This window comes from Cebidichthys violaceus, unplaced genomic scaffold, assembly GCF_023349555.1.
Source record: "Cebidichthys violaceus isolate CVI_PGR_0920_01 unplaced genomic scaffold, fCebVio1.0.p SCAF_16, whole genome shotgun sequence".
Classification (NCBI taxonomy): domain Eukaryota; kingdom Metazoa; phylum Chordata; class Actinopteri; order Perciformes; family Stichaeidae; genus Cebidichthys; species Cebidichthys violaceus.
Window position 1 is genome coordinate 4039665 of NW_027176329.1, and position 20428 is coordinate 4060092.

General features: G+C 43.3%; 2 protein-coding genes across 6 annotated transcripts; both read right to left on the reverse strand.

Annotated features, from left to right (window-relative positions):
* Positions 1–1433: 1433 nt before the first annotated feature.
* polr1h (RNA polymerase I subunit H) lies at positions 1434–3115 on the reverse strand. Of its 3 annotated transcripts, none has more exons than XM_068710548.1 (5): positions 2965–3115; positions 2568–2705; positions 2196–2299; positions 1974–2083; positions 1434–1889 (listed from the first exon to the last, which is right to left on the reverse strand). In XM_068710548.1, exons 2-5 carry the CDS (start codon positions 2683–2685, stop codon positions 1865–1867), a joined length of 357 nt encoding a protein of 118 aa, XP_068566649.1. In that variant the 5' UTR covers positions 2686–2705; positions 2965–3115; the 3' UTR covers positions 1434–1864. The 3 variants fall into 3 exon arrangements, with proteins under 3 accessions (XP_068566649.1, XP_068566648.1, XP_068566647.1); XM_068710547.1 differs by having other exon boundaries at positions 2568–2763; XM_068710546.1 differs by having other exon boundaries at positions 2568–2687; positions 2965–3114.
* A 1611-nt stretch (positions 3116–4726) lies between these two features.
* On the reverse strand, positions 4727–17143 carry mgat1b (alpha-1,3-mannosyl-glycoprotein 2-beta-N-acetylglucosaminyltransferase b). 3 transcript variants are annotated; one of them, XM_068710793.1, is made up of 3 exons: positions 16746–17143; positions 12009–13291; positions 4727–7341 (listed from the first exon to the last, which is right to left on the reverse strand). In XM_068710793.1, the coding sequence occupies exons 2-3, from the start codon at positions 12876–12878 to the stop codon at positions 6640–6642; spliced, it is 1572 nt and encodes a 523-aa protein (XP_068566894.1). In that variant the 5' UTR covers positions 12879–13291; positions 16746–17143; the 3' UTR covers positions 4727–6639. The 3 variants fall into 3 exon arrangements, with proteins under 3 accessions (XP_068566894.1, XP_068566895.1, XP_068566896.1); XM_068710794.1 differs by lacking the exon at positions 16746–17143 and adding an exon at positions 16071–16154; XM_068710795.1 differs by lacking the exon at positions 16746–17143 and having other exon boundaries at positions 12009–13437.
* Positions 17144–20428: the final 3285 nt, after the last annotated feature.

Consider the following 20428-nt stretch of genomic DNA (forward strand, 5'->3'; position numbering starts at 1 on the left):
CGTCTCAGCAGCAGAAACAAAGTCGTACAAACACTTTCCTAAGAAATGAATTCTCTACCAGGTCTACACATTATTTTATATTTCCCTACTCTTATCCCGTCGTCAACATGTTACAACTGATGAGGCTCCGGTAGCAATGGCTTATAGTCCAGCTGATGTGTTAAGCATCATAAAAGCATGAAACCTGGTATACTGGTGAGGTGTGGGGCCCTGAACAGAAGCAATTCACACTATCTGAGAACCTAGTCTTCGTAATGTCAGTTTTAAAAGCATAATGCATATATTCATCAATATATTATTCAAAATGACCATAACAACTTGAAATGTATTTCAGAAACTTTGATTTGGAGTTGTTGAATCTGTCTCGGCTCGCTCGCATGATCGGGAGTCCATTCTGTCGAGGAAAATAACTCTGATTTGGCTTTAATCTAATTTTACAACTTTTGGGACATCAGGATTGAAATAAAGACCGTCCCAGTGTTCGTACTGGGAAGTTGATTCCCCTCAAAGAAATGATTTGCTGATTTACAGACGTCCCTTTCCAAATGGAAGTTGTTTTGGGCCCCATGGCATCGAGTGAGGGACCCGGAGGTTGTAATTACATGATTTGGACACTTCCTGAGGGCTTGGTAGTAACTTTCACCAGCATCATTCAGCACACCTGGAACAAAGTCCATTTACCAGTTGTTTGAAACAACAGTGAAACTCATATATGTACATGTAACATATGTAACATATGGTACATGTTACATATACATATGTCAAAGAGCTGGACTCGCTCTAAGTCACTGACTGCACCTCTCTGATGACTGTGCTACTTTACTGTATCTCAGTGTTACCAACACACACACACACACACACACACACACACACACACACACACACACAGCTGAAGCATGTAGCCGGTTACTTGATACCTTGCTAATGAGAGCGGCTTGGTCCCGTACACGCCCTTTTCCCAGAGTTCTCTGGGTTAGCAGTCAAGACAATGCAGAGGAATGTTGTTTTTTTTGTCTAAGCGACATCATTGTAAAACTTAAGCCATTTGGCCATTAAATGAAATAACTTACGCTGTGAATTGTCAGAAACAGACAGTGTGAGTCATCAAAAACTGAGTTGGTGTTTCTTCTACAGAGATGAACTGATCTCAACTGTAAAGGAGCATCTTCACATATTACAGAGGACCATCACGATCCAACAGACACTGCATTAAATCTACGGAGGTCACATATTAATAATAGCTCAGCACTTGAACACAGTGCAGACTCAATGCATAAATTGGTGCACACTGATAAACTGTGAAAGCACCCGTGTAGTTTATGAGCTCAGCAGTGTAATTAATGCTTCATGTGTTTCACGCTCATGTTTACTCCCATTGTATTAAAGACAACCGAGTTTATGAAGACGAGCTCACTCAATAATCATGTCCTTCATCCAGCACACACACTTTATTCAGGAAATACTGATTAGGATGAAAACTTAAAGAGGCAAAATTACATAGAAATTGTAATATATGGACCTTAAAGGGTTTAGATTCGACACGCTCTACATCAGACATCTTCTCTCAACATCTGTGGCCTGGCTGAGCAGAGAACAGTGCCGTGTGCCACTGGGAGGCCATCTAGGTGCCCGGAACAGACGCTACACATTCTCTTTGAGCTCCTTCTTGGTTTGCTGGGTCGCTCGCTCAGCTCTCACCAACTACATGTCCAAGAAGTCAAGAACAGGAAGGGAGATGCTCTGCAGTGCACAGCGTCTTTAGATAAAGCAGAAGGTGAAGGGCCCAGTGTTAGAGTTAGGGAAGCACCCGACCATCCGACACCAACGCTGGTAGAAGCATGGAGAGGGAGAGCTGCACTTCTTCTCAGGAGTCTTCCTTCTCTTGATACCTGTAACACCCAAATCAAAATGATCAGCAAAAGATCACGCAGCAGCACCAAATGTTCAAATGAACTGCCACACATCTTGATTACCGGCAGTGTATACAGGTGAAGAAGACAGTCTGTCCTTCATCTGCCGATCTCATCTGCCTGGTGTGGTAAACCATCCCCTCTTTATTGCAACGAGAGCAGCGCCTGTCAATCTATAGGGAGCAGGTACCTCATGAATACAGAGTACAGTAGTGACGGTCTCACACACACACACACACACACACACACACACACACACAGCAGGCGGTGAGCAGCTGCTCTTACCACAGGGCCCTTGAGTTCAGAGGCCTCCTCGTCCTTCAGAGCCATCGACGACTGCTGCTCTGGGTTGAACACGACAGTAGAGCGGATCTCCTGGCCCGAGAACTCTGGTGATCAAAAGACACGCATGTCAGGCAAATCTGTGCCCTCATCAAGGAAGAATGTAGAGAACAAACAGCTGTTCACAGGGAAGTGTGTGGATTATTTAGTGCAACAGCGTCATCGTTCCTAAAAGGCGCTTTTACCAAATCACTTTCATCTCCACTGTGGAGGACGGAATCTAAAACCTGGACAAACCAAAAGCATCTGCATATAAGCATGCAGGTCGGACTGTCCGAGTGCACTGTGGAGGCGTCTACGTGGAGGAGCTGGTACCTGTTACCGGGAGGCAGAAGGAGCAGCGCGGGCAGCGGATCGTGTCCTGTATCCCGGGAAGAGGCAGCACGCTCCCACACTCCGAGCAGAAGTTGGGGTCACCAGCAAAACACGACATGTCTGAAGAACAGCAGCGTTCTGTAGTTAACAGTCCGCGAGACGCACGCCAGCGTGGGCCTTGTTACTACAAACTCACCTTCAGAATAACATTACATTATACATATACATTTGCTGTATGTCTGGACATTGGCTTGCGTGTAATGTTAAGAATTCAAAGCACAACATTGAAGAGAGCGCGTCACTTTAGCACGTGACAGGAACTGGGGCAAATTTGATCTGAACGTGATATAAACTTTAGCCACATCATCACTTTTAGAATGTAGGTGACTTTACTCACCGGTTTTATGTGTGAATGTCGTCGTTACCCACAAATAACACGCAGTTTCCCGCGAAAAGACCAAACGTTCCCGTCGATAATGTTGCGGTGAGTTTGGCTCGTGCAGTCTCACACTGCGGGTCCTTCAGCTCCTCGGCGTCGCATTCTGAGACGTCATCGGGTGCTCTAGCGCTAACAGGCACGTTCCAGGTCACCTACGCCTCTGATTCATCTCCATGCTGCCTAAACAGCTTAGCTACGTTAGCAGATGGTACGACTCCTACATGCGATAGTAGTCGTGAGATACGACAGGTTACCTCTTCTATTCATTCTCCTTACACCATGTATTCCATATTACAAGAACCAGTTTCAACCTAAAGTGATCTCAGGTAGATCATTGAAATTATTCCACGTGGCAGATGGTGCAACATGATTCTTATCACGAGGTGACCAAAGCAACTAGATCTATTAAACAATGTTCTAATGTGTATGGAACCAACCCCAACTCTTTGGATGTGACGTGTCAGAAGTGAGCCGTGTGTATGCCATGGTGGAACCTCGCGAGGGCGCGCTCACGTGAATGGCTGAAAATGGAGGAGACGGATAATTCCCTGTTGACAAAGTTCATTGACTGTAGAAGAACTAACAAAATGCAGAGAAGTTCACACGTGATAAGCAGTTAAATGCAAAAGTTAGTATATGAATGTAACAACATCCACTTATTTGATGAAAAATGTATTTAAAATAAGAACTGTGTGCGCACAATATAAATATTTATGAATCACATTTTTGTACATATGGATTTTATTTACACTTGTATATAATGATTACTCTTTTTGTTTGTAAATCACAAAGTACATTTGTGAATCTTTTGGAGTGCTTTCATTGACAGTGAGGCTGATCTGACCCCATGGGTTCCAGACTAGTTTGCATTCGGGACAAAGAAGAGACTGTTGGGGTTCCTAGGATCCGTTTCATTTTTCAAAACAAATGAAACAGCTGTTATTTCTGTAAGTCCACGTCCAGCTACCTACAGCTGCAATCTCATACATTCTTGTGGCCATTTTTGGTTGTTATTTTTCATGGATGTAGCTAGCTAGCCATGACGGAGGAGGATGAATTCAGGAATCCTGAAACGGAGCTAAAAGAAAGGATCCACAGTTTAAAGCTTTGGGCAAAAAGGAAGTAATATTCCAACCCGTTCGCATGAACTACAGAACCTAACTTTTCACTTTTGACCCGTGAGCCTTTGTGGTCCGTAGCCTGCATTTTCCAGCAGCAGTACTCTGAGCTAGCCTGGTACAGAGACCTCCTGCTGTTTCTCTTTCGAAATTCAAACTAGGACTTGAATGTGGCGGAAAAAAAAATCCTGATTTGATCTGTAATGATCGAGTGTGTGAGTGCGTCACACCGTGTACTTTTGAGCGTCTGCACAGAATGGCTCGCTGCTTTCCGGAAGCGTTTCTTTCATTTTACAAAACACGACACCAAACCATGGGAGAAGTCCTCTGAGAGACGGCGTAGGTGTAGAAATGGTGAAAGTGTTGGCGGACTGTACAGCAGGCTGAACGATGTTCCACGTCCTCCCTGGTTGGAACCTTCAGGCCCGTCTCCCCTCTGACCACAGCCAGCATCAGACATATTTAGACTAAACTTTTAATACAAGTCATGATTAATATCATTATTGTTCACAGTGGCAGGAGCCTCGGATCAGGACTGAGGATCACACAGCCAAATGAGCGCTGTCAATCAAAGAGTAACTGCTTCAGCATGTGGGCAAATATCAAAATAGTTGATTTTATTTATATAGTATTAAAGTTATAAACACATCAGGCAGTGGTTTTACACATCACCATACAGACATGAGAATCATTCGACCCTGTGGATAATCTCCCAAAGCTAATTACAGTACAGTGATAATCACTCTCTAGCCACTGCACAGCCTTCTTGTTGCAGAAACCAGACGTGTCGAACAATCGGCGGTTCTTTAACAAACCTAAGATGACCAAACATGGTTTGCATGTCATGTAATTACAACTCGCCCTGTATCAGGGCTTCAGGGGATCACCAGTAAAACGTCACAATCAGTCATCACTTTAGACCTCATTTGCAGCTTGGCAAACCTGTTAGAACTTCAAGTTCAAGACAACGAAATAATTTCAAAATAGCTTTACCATTAGAGGTTCATCCTTCATGTTTACTATGTCCTTCTACTAACCCTCTGAAAGCAGAAGGGAATTCTCTGTAACCATCACACTGATGGCGTTTAAGCTCAGAAACATTAAATACATTACCAAAAAAAAAAAAAAAGAACAACAGGCCTTCCAAGACCAGCTCGAGCAGGAGATCCATCATAGCGACCTCAGCATGCTTCTAACAGAGCAGTCTGACTGTCTGTGAGTTTCAATGAAGTCCCAGCGTCTGTGGAGGCCATCGCTCTGCTTTGACTTAGTGTTGTGCTCCGTCACCCATGAACCTAAGAACGTCAGCCTCCACCACCGATCCTGCCGCGCTCCTATACATCTGCTACGTCCTGAAAACAGTCTCAGGTTTTTGGTGTTCTTACTTTCTGGCAACTACAACTTCCTCTCATTATTTCCTAAGCTTCCAAAACAACAACCCTCGTCCTCGATGGTAAAACAAGAGTTGTGGTCAGAGTGCAAGCGACGCCTCTTCCTGTAAATTAAAGCTCACTGAGAGCAGACTAAAACCATGTGTGTGTGTGTGTGTGTGTGTGTGTGTGTGTGTGTACACATACTTGGTCAACCAGGCTGATTCTGATGAGCAGCTCGTGAAATGTTTCAAACAAAGAATGTTAAAAATACGTAGTCAGCTGATGAGTGAAATAACAACAACGCTTGGTCTGAGGAGTGTGCTGGTCCTGGATCAGGGCTACTGTAATCTGGCAGGATGACGGCTCAGCTTCTTCTGCACTTCCTTCTCTCTGATGTTTGTCTAAACTTTGCCGTTTTCCTTTCAGTCTGTTGTTTGCTGCCATCTTAAAAAAAGAGATTTAAATGTCATTGGTTAAAATCCTGGTGAAAGAATGTCTTTAATCTTTAATGTTAACTACCAGGCTGACGTCATACGATGACTTTGTTCAGCCTTAGTTTGCTCTCTAAAACAGCGGAGAAGCTTCTCATTTTGCCTCCGATTAGTTTATAGACGTGAACAGAAACATAGTCTGAAGAGTTGGATCACTTTGATCAGCTTTCATCAACTTAGCTGAAAGTAAAAAGACGAACCGGCTCTAGAGACGACCCCTCTGCTTGGTGTATTGTTTTATCATGGACACTGAAACAGATTCAATGTTTCACTGCTACCCAACTCCATCAGAGCTGCTGCAAACATCTGAATGTGGCCAGTTATTCACAGGAATAAAACACACCAAACTAAATGGGCCCAGAAAGCAAGGCACGTTGCCAAGAGCTTTTTTTTTTTGAAGCAGTGTTTAAGGTGGAACTTTTAACTCTTTGTGAAGTATATGTGGCCGTGGAACCGGCTGATCCTGAATCAGCGTTTCGTAACAAACAGGCCCGGGTCGACTGTAGAACCCCCCCCCCCGCCCATCGGTGCTGCTTTAGTTCCTTCATGAACCGCTGTGTCTGCTGCTATTCTTTGGTCTGAGAGGGTGTTCCTCTGAGTAAGGCTCTCTCCCCTCTTCAACACCGTTCACATTGTGGTCTGGTCCTTCTCTCAGCTCCAGCTGACGTCATACTGCGTCCAGCCCTCTGGTGGAGCCAAGAACACCCTTCGACCCCGGAACAGGAAGTTCACTACGCCCCTGTAACCTGTACGAGGAACTCCAGATTTCAAGTCGTCCATCACCCCCAGATTTCGAGCAAAGACTTTAAAACTGTCCCGGCTTGAGTACTGCACCCTGTACGGTCCAGGGCCTCTTAAGCTGCCCCCTTGTTGCAGGTCCTCAATCTTCACCAGAGGGGTGCCGTAAATCTCTTTTATAAACTTTTCATCATACTTCTCTTTTAGCAAATAAGACAAATCCTGTTTGGTAAAAGGCACAAATTCAGTGTTGAGCTTAATATAGCGAAGGTACTGGTCAAAGAATTGACCTAAACTGACGCCTTTCCGGCCAAAGGTGATAGTCCGAGAGATTTCGGGTCGGATGCAGGAGCGGTCTTTGCGTTGCTCCGGTTGGCGCATCCAGTCGTCCCAGAAGGCCGAGGGCCATTTGGGTTCCAGTTCATCCCACATCTCCTTCAGCAGCATCCAGCCCAGACCGGGGAAGAAGTCTGTTCTGTACAGGAGCCCGGCTTTGGATGGATCCACCAAGGCGTCTCTGCCGTTATCGTTCCACGCAGAAGCACACCACAGGGTGGGGTCATCGCGCAGGATCGGGTACAGGGCTCGGAAATACTCAAAGAAGTCCGGGGCCACCTTACATGAGGGGACACAGAAGCACAGTGGTGAGCTTCTGCTTCAGAGAAACAGTCCAACAGATCAGAGGTCAGTTCAACAGCAAAAACAATCGTGTAACGTTGGGCGGTTTGTTACCATTCAAAACATTGAATTCAATTCTCTCCACTTACCACAGAACAGCCTTGAAAGAACTACTGGGTCTGATTTTCAAAGCTTTTGCCCTCATTTCTTTTAGGATTCATCATATTGTCCTCAACAAGTTAGAGTGAAATCTGGGAACAGCAACATGCACAAATACAGCAAGAGCACAGCGGGTCACAGTTGAAGAAGGAAGGTGTGTTTCCTACTTCCTTTTAGAGATGTCAGCAAGTTCCCAGCCGTCAACTTGCTGAGAAGAATGTTTTTATAACGGATAGAAATGAAGAACAAAACATAATGACAGTAACTGGAGTTGTTCTTTTAAACTGATGGATTTGTTGAAATGACTTTTGGAAAAGTAAACAGCAGCACAGTATTTATCAGGACTGAGCACATATTGTACCGTTATACTGTTAACACTGATGCATCAATGTGCATTTGTGTAAGTAGCATGTTACTGTTGGAGCGACTTCAGTTTATTTTCCTGTGGTTCCTAACCTAAAGGTCACGAGATGAAGGATTAAAGGGGCAGCAGAGTTTGTTTGGCTATGTTCTACTCGTCCTTTAGATCAGTGATTCTTAACCATGGGGCCGCGGCTCACAATTGGGCCGCGAGCGCCACCTAGAGGGCCGCAGAAAACTTTCAGTTTTGCACCTGTGGGCCGCGGGACCGCATAGGTTATCAATTGAAGACAGCAGAGATATTACTGTTATCTATGAGACGCTCAGTTACAATATAGCTTCCCACCACTTGGTGGCGGTAATGCGTCAGTCAGTTGTTTAACAAGCTCCAATAAGCAGAAGAAGACACTCAGCTAGCCGCTAGCCTGTAGCGAAAGTTATGGAGAAGTATTTAAAATAGTGCTGGGTAAGTTAACGCGTTATTATCGCATTAATTAAGTAATTGAATTTATTTTATTACCACATATTTATCAAATTTCCATTTTTTTTCTCAGTTTTTTGGAGAGTCCCTCCATGTTTTCTGTAGTAAAACCTAATTATTAGTTATTTTTGTGTTAATAAGCCTGACTTGAGCCTTTAAATTTGTTCTTGTATTACCTTGATTTGTTCCATGAATTGTTAGCCTGTTGGGCGTCTTGTTGCATTTGTATGCAGGTTTACATACACATGATAAATAAATGTGATGATCACATTGTATCATGTCATTTATTTGACGAGGTTTCTGCTAGATTTTGTTATTGAATACAAATCAAACCTAGAGTGAGATCAATTAGTTAAACCAATACAGTGTTAATATTTTAATGGGCCCCAGGTCACTTTGTACTTGAAAAGTTGGGCCCCGAGGTCAAAAAGGTTAAGAACCCCTGATTTAGATCATCGTACTCTCTGGGCTTCCTGAAACCATGTGAGAAGCTAGTGGACCTGCTAACAATCCATAGACATCTGGAAACTAAGACCCAAACGAGACACTGCTCTCCATCAGGAGTCCCACAGCTGGTTCAAGCGTTACATTGTTTTTATAAGCCTCATATCTTTTTAATGTAAAATCTGAAAAGTCATTGGTGACTGCAGCTGTCAAATCAAGCTGGATCATCCCATCCATTGTGGGATGGATTTACGAAGTAGCTTCAAATGGGAAGAATTAAGTGAAGTAGGCTACAAGTAGCTCAACTGAAGTGCTGTACTTGATTAAACTCAGAGAGGGAAACACAGCCCTCCATACTTCTATATGCGTGGAGGATCGGGCTGGAATCCAGTCTGGGCTTTGTCATCATTAACCCACATTTGAATGAAAGCCACATGTAATTACACTTTCACCATGGCCATCTAAGCTCTTCAAACCTGCCAAGAGCAGATTTACAAACTCATGCTGTGTCTACAGCGCTGTGTAACCCTCAGACTCCTACTTCACCGTTTCTCCTGCAGAGCCCAAGACGGGTCTGGATTCTCTGCACGTTAGGAGCCCAATGACAGCATGTGAAACTATAGCGATACTTCCATTTGATGGAATGGTGCAGTCATAAGCATGGGGTCTATTCCTCAGTGTAAACATCATACAGCTGCAGTGATATTATCACATATTATATTGTGTGTGTGTGTGTATGGATACAAATGTGTCTACTAACTTTAAACTGGTTTCACAGAGGTCTGTTAAACTGGTCTGAAGTGTTCTACTGTTGGACCAGTGAGTCGGACGAAAATAAAGAAATAGTTCAACTTTTTGGGAAATACTCCTGTATGTTGCTTTCTTTCTGATAGTTGGGTGAGAAAATGAAGATGATGTGTGTTATGTAGAGAGCTGGATATGGTTTGTCTAGCTTAGCATAAAGACTGTGAGCAGGGGACACAACTAGCCTGGCTTTGTCCAAAGTAGAGCTGAACCTCGATATCCGTTCGCTGGGTTTCTGTCCATCCTGACAGAGGATCCTCCTCTGTTGCTCTCTCTGAGGTTTCTTTCTTTTTTCTCCCGTTAAAGGGGTTTTGGAGAGTGCTTCCTGTTCTGAAGTGAGGGTCCTGGGACAGAGGATGTCGCATGTGTACAGATTGTAAAGCCCTCTGAGGAGAATTTGTGTTTTTTGGGGCTATACAAGATAAACTGAATTGGGTAACTCAGTACGTAGGAAGTAGGGATGTTCCTAACGACTAATATCTCTGATGTTCGAAAGGAAGGTTAAACTCAGACTAGCCTGCTAACTAACAATAGGGGAGACTAGGGAGAGGGAGAAATAACATTTCTGTTTTTACAATCAACACTTGAAATGATGAAGGCACTTGCAAATGACAAGGTAGTACAAAATGTACCTCAAGACTTGATCCAAAGTCCCGTGGGCGTTAGCTCCATTTAAGGTGGACTGACCTTTAAGGTGGACAAGCTATTCTCATTTTTGTAAAAATGGTATTCAGGACAGCCTCAGTCCAAAGTAGAAGAACACACAGAACACCTATAAAGCTAGTGTGTTTAATCTTTACAGATGCACAAATGGATGAAAATGTGTCGGCACCAGGTTTGGTATCATTGTACCCATACAGAGACCAGAACCTGTATTCAGCCTGTAGGCGGAGACGCAGCACAGAAGTACTGGGTGGAAGGTACACAGTAAGTTCCAGCATGCAACTCTCCCTAAAACAACTATTTGATGTTTTCACATGTCCGTTTGTGTACAGATTAAAAAACAGAGACGACATGTTCATCAGGAAGCTTAAGCGGTGTTGGTGGCTGCATTAACTTACTTCGCACAGAGCCAACCTAGCTGTTAACCCCTGCTCACAGTCTTTATGCTAAGCTAGGCTTACCATGTCCTGACTTTAGCTCAGCACTGAACACACAGACATGAGACTCACTGAAATAAAAGTGAAGAACTAGAACGAGTCTGATTTCCTATACAGTTAGCGACAGTACAGCCAGAAGACAAAATAGTTCCATGAATCAAAGAGCCGTAGATACTCAACACACTGATGAGTTCTGTTGTGGACCGTTAAATCAGGGTTTTCATGCTTTAATTGGCTCGTCTACACGGAGCCGATGTCCATGCACCGACATCACCACCAGGGAGACACTCTCGATCTATTTCAGCTAACATGAGTGGGAGGAGTGGTAGTGGGTGTCAGTTTGCAACACCACCTCCAACATCGTCAGCAGCTCTCTCTGCCCGAGACTCGGACATAAAACGCCTGATATCCAGGGTGTGATAAGGTCAGTGATACTCTCCTGCAGCCATGCCCCATCTACTTCTGAACCCATGAGCCCCCATCTACACCCTCTGAATTTTGGGAAATGGTAAAAAAATAAAAAAAATAATTGAAAGCTGTCTAATCACTGTCAGTAATTTGGATTATTTCCTTCTATCTACGAGTAGCTTCTCCGTTTTTCTTGCCGCATTGCATTGTGGGACAGTTGTGTCCGTCAACACTACATTCGTAAATCAATGTATTATTAATACAGACATTTCTGATTACATTCAGTACTGTAACTAAAGCAGGATGAAAATGATCCCTATGGCAACACACAGTTGCAGCTCTGTGGCGGCTGCAAACTAGCCAAACCATCAACCAGGCATAGAGAAGGTTCGGTTTCACTATTCTTTAAATTATGACGTGAGACATAAAGACACTTGTTTTGACTGACTTTATATTTCGAGATTGAGAGTACATACTTTGGGTGAATAAAATCCCTATTGTTTCCACTGTACCTGCTCTCCCAGCTTTATGCGTACCCTGGTCCCTCACAAGCCCAAACCTTTTTTTTTCTTCTGTCTTTTGACGTGTACCAAGACTTCCACGTGCTTCCTGTTGCTTCTTAGCATCTGCCTCTTTTTCTAAACTTTCTCTTCCTTCCTTTGTTGTGCTACACTTAAGGATGGTTGGCAGTGAAACTCCACTGTCAACATGTCGTAGCATGGCATGGTTTACCGATGCCTACGTCAACCACTGGACTCGCTCTACGGACCTCTCCTGTGAGTCTTTACCGTCAAACTATCCAATAAAAGCTAAATTACACCAAAATGATAAAAAAAAATGTTTTTAAATCGAACTACCAAGAATGACATTGCCGACTGTAATGTGTGGTAAAGTCTGAGAGCGCTCACCTCCAGGTCATCCTCCACTATGACCACAGTAGACTGGGAGAACGTGTTGAACACCTGGTTGAGTGCCCAGTGGTAATGTCGGGCAATTTTGTAGTAGCCCTGGAACTTCCTGTGCTCTGGTCGAACTCTGACGTCCGACAGGTCCGGTTGGCTAATGTGAGTCACTTGATCTCCATATGAGCCGATCACTCGAGCGGTCTCGGCATGGCCGCAGTCCTGGCTGACAATGATTGGATATAGTGCTGGAGAAGGGCGGTACTGTATCAGTCTGTCGAGGCTCCGTTTTACCGTCACTCTGTCACAAGCAATGACTAGAACGGGAATGACCACTTCTGGGCTGGCAACGGAAGTCGCCAATTTATTGCTCTCAGCAATGTCTTCTTTTATGTCAATGGCCTGATGCTGGTCTAACTTAGAGTCTGAAGCTACTGTATGAACAGGCTTCTGTGTATTTTTTGCTTGAGTTTGGTCCCTATCATCCACACTGTCTTTTGAAGGGAGTGGAGGCTTTAGTGGCTGGTGGACCACCTCTTGTTTGACTTCTTTTGCATCCTCCGTTTCTCTTTTCCCAACGTCTTTCTGCCGAGCCCACACGGCTCGGTGACTTTCAATCTGCTTCAGCAGCTCTTTCTGGGTCTCTAGCTGAACTTCGACCTCCTCCGCCAGCCGGATCACCTCCGCGGCCAGGTTGACCCGGCCTCCTTTCCCTCTTCCCACGGCCCACTCTTCCTTTCCTCCTGGTTCGGCTCCAACACCTTCTCCGAGGCGGCCAATGGGAGGACGACCCCAAAGATAAAGTAGAAGCAAAGCATTCCAGGCAACAAACAGGAAAGCACCGCATAGGATAAGAGAACCTTTCTTGCGAACCATGGCCCAATGACACAAGAAAAGGGATGGGGATGTGGAAAAGGCTGCAGGTAGGGAACAAGTGATGGAACCAGAGTCGACTCCTACAGACTGAGGTGGCGATCTCAGATGGGCCAGCAGTTGATATACGATCACATTGTAATTTCTTCAAATTTGAGAGTTTGATTTGTTTTTTGGTCGGAAGGCTGTGAGGAGGAGAATTGTCCAATTTAATAGAAATTCACATAATCCTACTGTGGAATGCATGCATTCCATTAAAACCCCTTTTGGAAAAAGGGAAATGGGCTGAGATAGGACACGCAAAGTCAGGCAAGGGGAGGTTGCAAAAGTGCAGATGAAAGTAAAAAAAGGGGGAAGTGGGGTCACTTTGGGTTGAGGGAATGTGACTTCTTGGATATTACCCTTCAGCCATCATCCTGAAAACAGAACAGCAGAACAGATGATCAGCAGAATGAATGCAGCTCATTTGATTAAGCAAAAAGAAAAGCACTTTTCAGACATGCACTGTACAATTGTGTAAAATTCTGTAGACATGTGAATAAAAGCAGTCATACTGTCGGCAAAGGCGCCCACATGTACGTTCTTATGTACGTTTGCCCCCAGAGGCTCAATAGATCGATACCACAATACAAACATAAATGTGTTCAGTTTGATCAAAAGTTTGACAATCTTTTGACTATTTGTTATTCACAGGCATCATATCTGAACTAGTGCCAGTACATTTCAACCAATACTCTCTACTCGTACATATGACAGTGTAATAGCATGTTGCAATAATGTCATACATGATACACCAAACCCTTCATTGTGTGGATGTTTAAGATCTTCCTGTTTATGGTGCTGTCAGGTTTGAACAGAATAAAGTTAGAGTGTTTCTATTGCAGAGAGCATGTCTACGTTATCAGACAGACCCAGCAGTATTCCATTCCTCTTCAGAAGGGAGACACGTGGTATTTCTGGAAGCTCAGTATGCTGACTAGGCACTTTATCGGACATGCTCAGTAGGGCAAACAGGATGTCCTGCTCATCTCATGTGATGCTCAGTCTTTCACTGAACAATGTGTGAACAAAGACGTCCAACGTCCCAGAGAGCTTGGTGCTGATCATGAGCATTCTTGTAAAAAAAGGGGGAATACCATTTGCATTTTTTCCCCTTTACAAAATGACGGCTCTGATTGTGTTAGTGATGATGATTCACTGTTCCCCACTGAAGGCAAACATGGGAGTTTACTGCTATTCTTTCCTGCCTAGCAAGGACAAGGATGAACATGGTGACTCAGAGCAGGATCAAGTCACAAAGAAATGCTTTTAACAAACATGTGGGAAATCTAAAAACAAGAATTAAGCAGTACGCAGAATCCAGACGACCAAATAAGGTACAGACATGGTTGAAAAAGACTTGGTAAACTATATTTCTGTACTGAAGCCTTGAAGAGACAAGGTTTGTAGTCATACAGGTTAGTAGCCAGCCTTCTTTTCGGGGTAGACTCAAACAGCACACTCAGATATCTTAACTATAATATAACCAGCAAACCAATGGTCAACTTAAATAAGTCAATCGAGCGCTGAAACATTTAGTGATTTTGGGTCATATGGGTGATTAATGACTACGTTTGTGGGTGATAAGTTGTTAAAGTAATGTGTTAAGCGTTCTCTGGTTGCACCTTCTCCAGCTGTTTAACACCACTGGAATGAATAGCCTATCTTTGGGTTATGGACCGATCAGACATCTGACGAAATCACTTTGTGCTGTGGGAAACAAACTCTGTACACTCGCACCATCCTGCTACATTGATTTGAATGGGAATGTAGGTTCTACTGTTATTCTATTTCCATGCTACCAACATTCTATTCTATGGTTTACACTAACTCTGGCTTCTTCATTAGTCCCCCAGGGAGCATCCTCTGCACATGCTCATGGTGACTAGTGTACTTGCTGACTAGGCTGGTCGTTGCAGAGATACTAGGACTGCGCTATACAAACATTCAACGCTCAATCATTGAATTGAGGAAGAGGCAGAAATGTATACCTCAACATCTAAGCTACCTGGAAATGTGATAACATGAGAAGCAAGTGAGGACACTCGTTTGGTAATTTAGCTGTTCTGACCTTTAAATCAGCGCTCCATTTAGTGTCTGACTACACCGGAGGTTCCCATGAACAAACACAGAGCTCTCCAGTCCCACGACAACAAGAGTGTCAACAGTGTATGTGACAGTAAAGGGTTACTTTTTTGCTGTACACAGAGTGAGCGATGAAGACGACCGACTGCTCCACAGGAGCTCCTCAGCATTAGCCTAACCCAATTAGTGCTGATAAATATAGGCGTGCGATAATCTTGAAAGCTGGATGTTTGACTACAAGGAACAAACACTTTGATCAGTAATGAATCTTTGGCTGTGCTTTAATGCTCTGTAAGCCATTAGCATAGCAGACCTGTTTGTCTCCATATTACCATCACCTTGAGAAGAACTGAACATTCATGAGACCAAGGTCTATTGCAGTGCTTTTTCTATTAGACAGCATTATTCTTAGTTTGGTGTAACTATGAGTAGGGATGCACTGATCCCACTTTTTCAGTCCCGATACCAATACCTGGGCTTATTTAAGACCGATACCAGCGTTAAATTACTACGCTGTATGCCTCAGTGTGATGACGCGACTGGGATCATTCTTTTATGTGTAAGGCAACACCAGGCCTGGTATTAATACATATGTAATTAACAGGAATTACAATTGAAGAGCAATTTCCACCACACATTAGTGCAGCAACAAAGTGGTCTAATAAGTGGAATAATAGATAAACAGACTTGAACTGAATAAATCAGCCCCTTTGTTACCGATCCAGCGGTTTGAGTCAGTATCGGCTAGATATCGCTTTCATGCATCCCTACTAATGAGAGAATATTTCACTACTGTGTTTTGAAATAGTTGATCGACTCAAAAGACTCAAGTGATCATGTTGACAAAGAAAGTAGCAACATGAACACTTTGCATCTGTTTTACCTTAAGACACACGGAAAACAAAGCAGTACATCAGACACACAGTCACGTTGGGCAACACGGAAAAAAGTACTAATATGAGGAGAAGGAAAAGAGTCAGGGGAGAGAAGCAGAGAAGCTCAGATGTCTAAAAAGGGATTAGAAGTGAAGTCCACACTAACCACTAAAGTGGAAAAGTAACCAGACGTTACCTGAACTCGGAGCAGCCTACAGATCTGTCATGCCTCCCTTTCAACAGTAAGTAAAGCTCTACAGACTGTCAACAGGGAGGGAACTGTTGCTCCTCTCACAAAGTGTACCAGCTGAAACTCTATTCTTCTTTAATAACCCCCTCCTCCTTCCGTCACACAACGTGGAACTGACTGGTAGGATCACACAGTGGAGCCTGCGGCAGACTGAAGCTCCAGACAGTGTACCATCCGGCTAACTGTTCGCATGACTTCACTGTGGAAAGGCAATGAGCACCGGCAAGCGAGGCCTCTTAGATGGCTAACATTAAACAAGTGGTGCAAGGGTCCACATTGCAAAGAGCAGCCAGCAGCGGTGTCTGTCCAGATGAAACCCAGCTGTTACGCTTCAAGTTTTATCTGAAGCTAATAAGCTAGCTGACACCAGACTCTAGTCAAACACAGAGCACACTGGTTGTTAGTGCAGAAGGGGCTTAGTCGGTATCTTGTCATGTCTGCTGTAGTTTCTCAGCATCGGGGCACGAAGGGTGTCTTAAGTGCAAGCTAATCTGACATGCTGTTAGCTAGCTAGCTAGCTGGCTAACGCAGAGCAAAAACAGTAACGTTTTATTTTTCCTTCATTCATGAGCCACTCTGACCGAAGCCGTTGACGCAGCAGTTGAAACAAGTGTCACTCACCTCTGACATTCCGTTGTGAACGAGTTGGTTCGACTTGCACCGTGTAAGGGAAACGGCTCATGTCAAGCTGCAGCGCAGACCGGCTAGTTGGCTGGCTAGCTGGCTAACACTTGGAGCCACCCTTGTATTTCCTTCGTTGTCACATTCACAGCACATCTTAGTGTTGCTACACAGCGGCTCCAGTGTTGCCTGCACCTCCACCTCTGGTTCCCATTCTTCCCCGGCTCTGCTCTTTTATCCAACACTACCAATATTAGCTGCTAATGTTAGCAGGCTACAGCGTCTGCTCTGCACACACATCACACTGCCCCCGGCTCGTGTATCCACAGTGACATGTTGCAGCGAGATGTCATTTTCTCTGCCCTGGTTCAGCTTCTCATACTCCAGCTGGGTCTATCGCAGGCGGCCTCTTCTCATATATGATGACGGTATTTTTCATTTGACTACACTTCCGGATTATTGAATGTTTAGGATCGAGTTGACACAAGCCAGGTCCTAACCCGAACAACTTAACTTTTCTTTTTGTAAACCTGCTAACAAAAGTCTGCCAGAGAATAAAAATACAAATAATAATTCAATCATTTTTAATTTCTCTTATCTGCAATCTCTGTAACAAGAAGAAGAGTAGAGGTCGAGGTATCCTGACTTAATTCCCTAATATGGGTAAAGCTCTAAAAACACCGGATCCTACACTTAACATAAAGCAAGCTAAATAGCATATTTCATTTGTGAGTTAAGTCAATTTTATTCCAAACTAGAAAAGTCAATTTCTGATGAAATTGATGTGTGAATGCTGGATGTCAAAAAGCTGACGCTGTATTCATTGCCTTTACAAGTTGACTAATATCAATAATGTATGAAAGATGTGGAATATTTCAAGGTTTGTTGAAAAGCTGACGCTGAACTGTGTTGCTGGATTTAAAAATTGAATAATACCCACAATGTTTAAAGTTGTATAAAACACCTCATGTATGAAAGTACAATGAATCCGTAGATAAGAGCTGGAAATCCATGAAAAAGCAGCTGAAGCAGTATGAAGAGTTGAAAAAGTGGGAGAGAGATGAAGGATGTAAAATAATGGAAGAAATGAGAGTAAGCAATGAAAGAAGTTCAATTGGGGTTTCAGAGCAACTTAACTTTTTTTAAAAAGGCAAATAACTGTCTTTGTTGGAATAAGGACAAAACATCAGCTGGGGTCCAAACTTTATGCACCTTCATTTTGAAAAACTAGATCCAATCCTAGTTTCCTATTAACATGCAATGACTGTTGGAGGCCTTAGCTTAAAACAAAAAGCAAGCATCATCCTGAGCTACCTGTTAGGATGCAGTTACTCCATGGGGCTTTTATTTTGGGGAAAAATAGCCTCGTCCTGAGTTCCTTGTTAAGAGACAGTTACCATCTGGGGCTTTTATTTTTTCAACAACTAGGCCCATCCCTACTTTCCTGTTAACATACAGTGAGAGTTTGGGGCTTTTTTTTCCTGTTGGGATACAGTCACTCTATTGGGCTTTTATTTTGAAGGATAGAAAAAAGGCTCTTTCGCTTGCTGACTTCTTTTTCACCCTGAGGACAGACAGGAGCCCTGTATCCAATTGAGCCCATTTCCGCCACTGTAATGAAAAAAGAAAGATCCTGTAAGTCATTATAATGAGATACAATCTCAACATTTTAACTTAGCATCTCATAATAATGAGATACTATCTCATAATAATGACTTAGCATCTCATAATAATGAAAAACGCTCCATAGGCCTATGTGTTGTTTCTTCACATGTGCCAAAGCAACAGAAGCAAGTGGAATAGACAAAGCTTAGCAGATCAAAATGGATACCATAATTGAAGCCTACTTTAGACGTGGATTCACAAATCGTGAAATCAGATGATATCAAACTAAGCCTCCGGACCCTAGAGAGAAAGCTAAAACAAGACAGATGAAGCTGAGGTAGCATCCTTCATTCACCAACAGCTACAAACGTCTGGCAAACAGCACGGCTACAGATGGATGCACCAGAAATGTTGGATGATTATCGACAGAGAAGCTGTCCGTCAATTGATGCGACTAATGGACGGGAATGGGGTAGATCTGTGGGCCCACAACCGTTTAAGACGGCGTATGTATGTCAGCCATATGTATAGATGACTACGACAAATGAAAGCCTTATGGAATATGTATCAGTGGTTGCATAGATGGCTTCTTGAGAAAAATAATATGGCTGGAGGCATACAAAACCAACAATGACCCTCGTATTATCGCAGGTTACTTCATAGATGCTGTGACAGAAAACAATGGATGTCCGCAAAAAATCAGGTTAGATCACGGTACAGAGTATACCCACCTTGCAATAATGCAAACGTTTCTGCACACCAGCGAGGATGAGAATGGTACTGAGTGTCACTTTAGGTCCAAGTACTGGACTGGTGGTGCACCTTGAGAAGTGAATGCGCCCAGTTGTGGATGGACCATTTCGACCAGCTGAAAGCAGATGGCTATTTTGATGACAGCTTAGATGAAAAGTGTGACATCTTATTCAGTAATCTTTTTAACAATTCTAACTTCAACAGTATCAGTACTAATCAAAATATAGACTTCATGTCACGTCCAACAAATCTCTTTGTGTGTTACCTGAAAATCAGCTGTAAAATCTGCATACTTCTTCACACAGATAAGACATTTCATATGCAAAGTCAGGAAAGAAGAAGTCATACATTAAATTGATCACATGACTCTTAGGTCATCCCTTCATGGTGAAAGTGGTGCTGTTAAAACCATCACTTTGATACAACCATCCCTGGTCTCCCCTAACGATGAGAGATAATACGCATACAACGCCAGTTAACATTTTCACTCTTTCTGTCCATTATAACGGAGGAGCTTGATGAAGTTGTAACTGCCTGGAATGACCATCACATAAGAACAACAGTCCTCGGGCCCTTAATGGTCGTCCCTCCGAATCATTTTCTCATAGACTTCTATACAACCAGAGGAGTCGCCCCCTGATGGACATTAGAGAGAATGCAAGTTTTTAGACACTTCCGCATTAGCTTCAGCCTGGTATAAACGTGAGGTTGATACCCAATAAAAAAGACACAGAATAACTGTCTCTGGCTTCAGAGTAGCGGCTGAGTGGCAAAGACATAGTCAGCTAAAAAACCAAGATGGCGGCAGCTAAAATGTCGAACTCAAGGCTTTAAAACGGTTGTCCACAAACCAGTGGGTGACCTCACAGTGACTAAGTCCTCTTCTTATATACAGTCCTTGGCACACACACACACTCATGCACTCCCATGTTCCAATGTGTTGTAATAATGATCTGTCCTACGCTTAGTAATTACATTAAACAGAAGGAATGAACAGCAGAGTTCACCGGGTGGAGCTGTGAGCTACGGGACGACTGTTTCAGGAGGACGGAAGTAAAACCGATTATTGTTTGACAATAAATGTTGAAGTTTATACTAAAAAACAAACCAACAAACTACATTTTTGTAGGTATGTCATGATACTCAAAGACATTCACACAAGTTCAAATGATTATATCAAACAACAAACTAGAAATATACAACACAGTTAAAAGCTCCACCACCTTATTTTTAAAATGTATTTTCCTTTAGTGCAATTTTGTACAATATTCTGTTTTCTATTTCTATGTATTTCATTAAATAAGTATTGCAATTATTATTTATTT

Bases quoted from the DNA above. Each gene is read 5' to 3' on its own strand.
- polr1h (XM_068710548.1), bottom strand. From the start codon at position 2,685: ATGTCGTGTTTTGCTGGTGACCCCAACTTCTGCTCGGAGTGTGGGAGC. The intron at 2,084-2,195 runs GTAAGAGCAGCT...TGCTCCCTATAG, and splicing joins CTGAACTCAAGGGCCCTGTG to ATTGACAGGCGCTGCTCTCG. The intron at 1,890-1,973 runs GTAATCAAGATG...TGGGTGTTACAG, and splicing joins TTCACCTGTATACACTGCCG to GTATCAAGAGAAGGAAGACT.
- mgat1b (XM_068710793.1), bottom strand. From the start codon at position 12,878: ATGGTTCGCAAGAAAGGTTCTCTTATCCTATGCGGTGCTTTCCTGTTT. The intron at 7,342-12,008 runs GTGAGCGCTCTC...CCCTCATGTAAG, and splicing joins TAGTGGAGGATGACCTGGAG to GTGGCCCCGGACTTCTTTGA.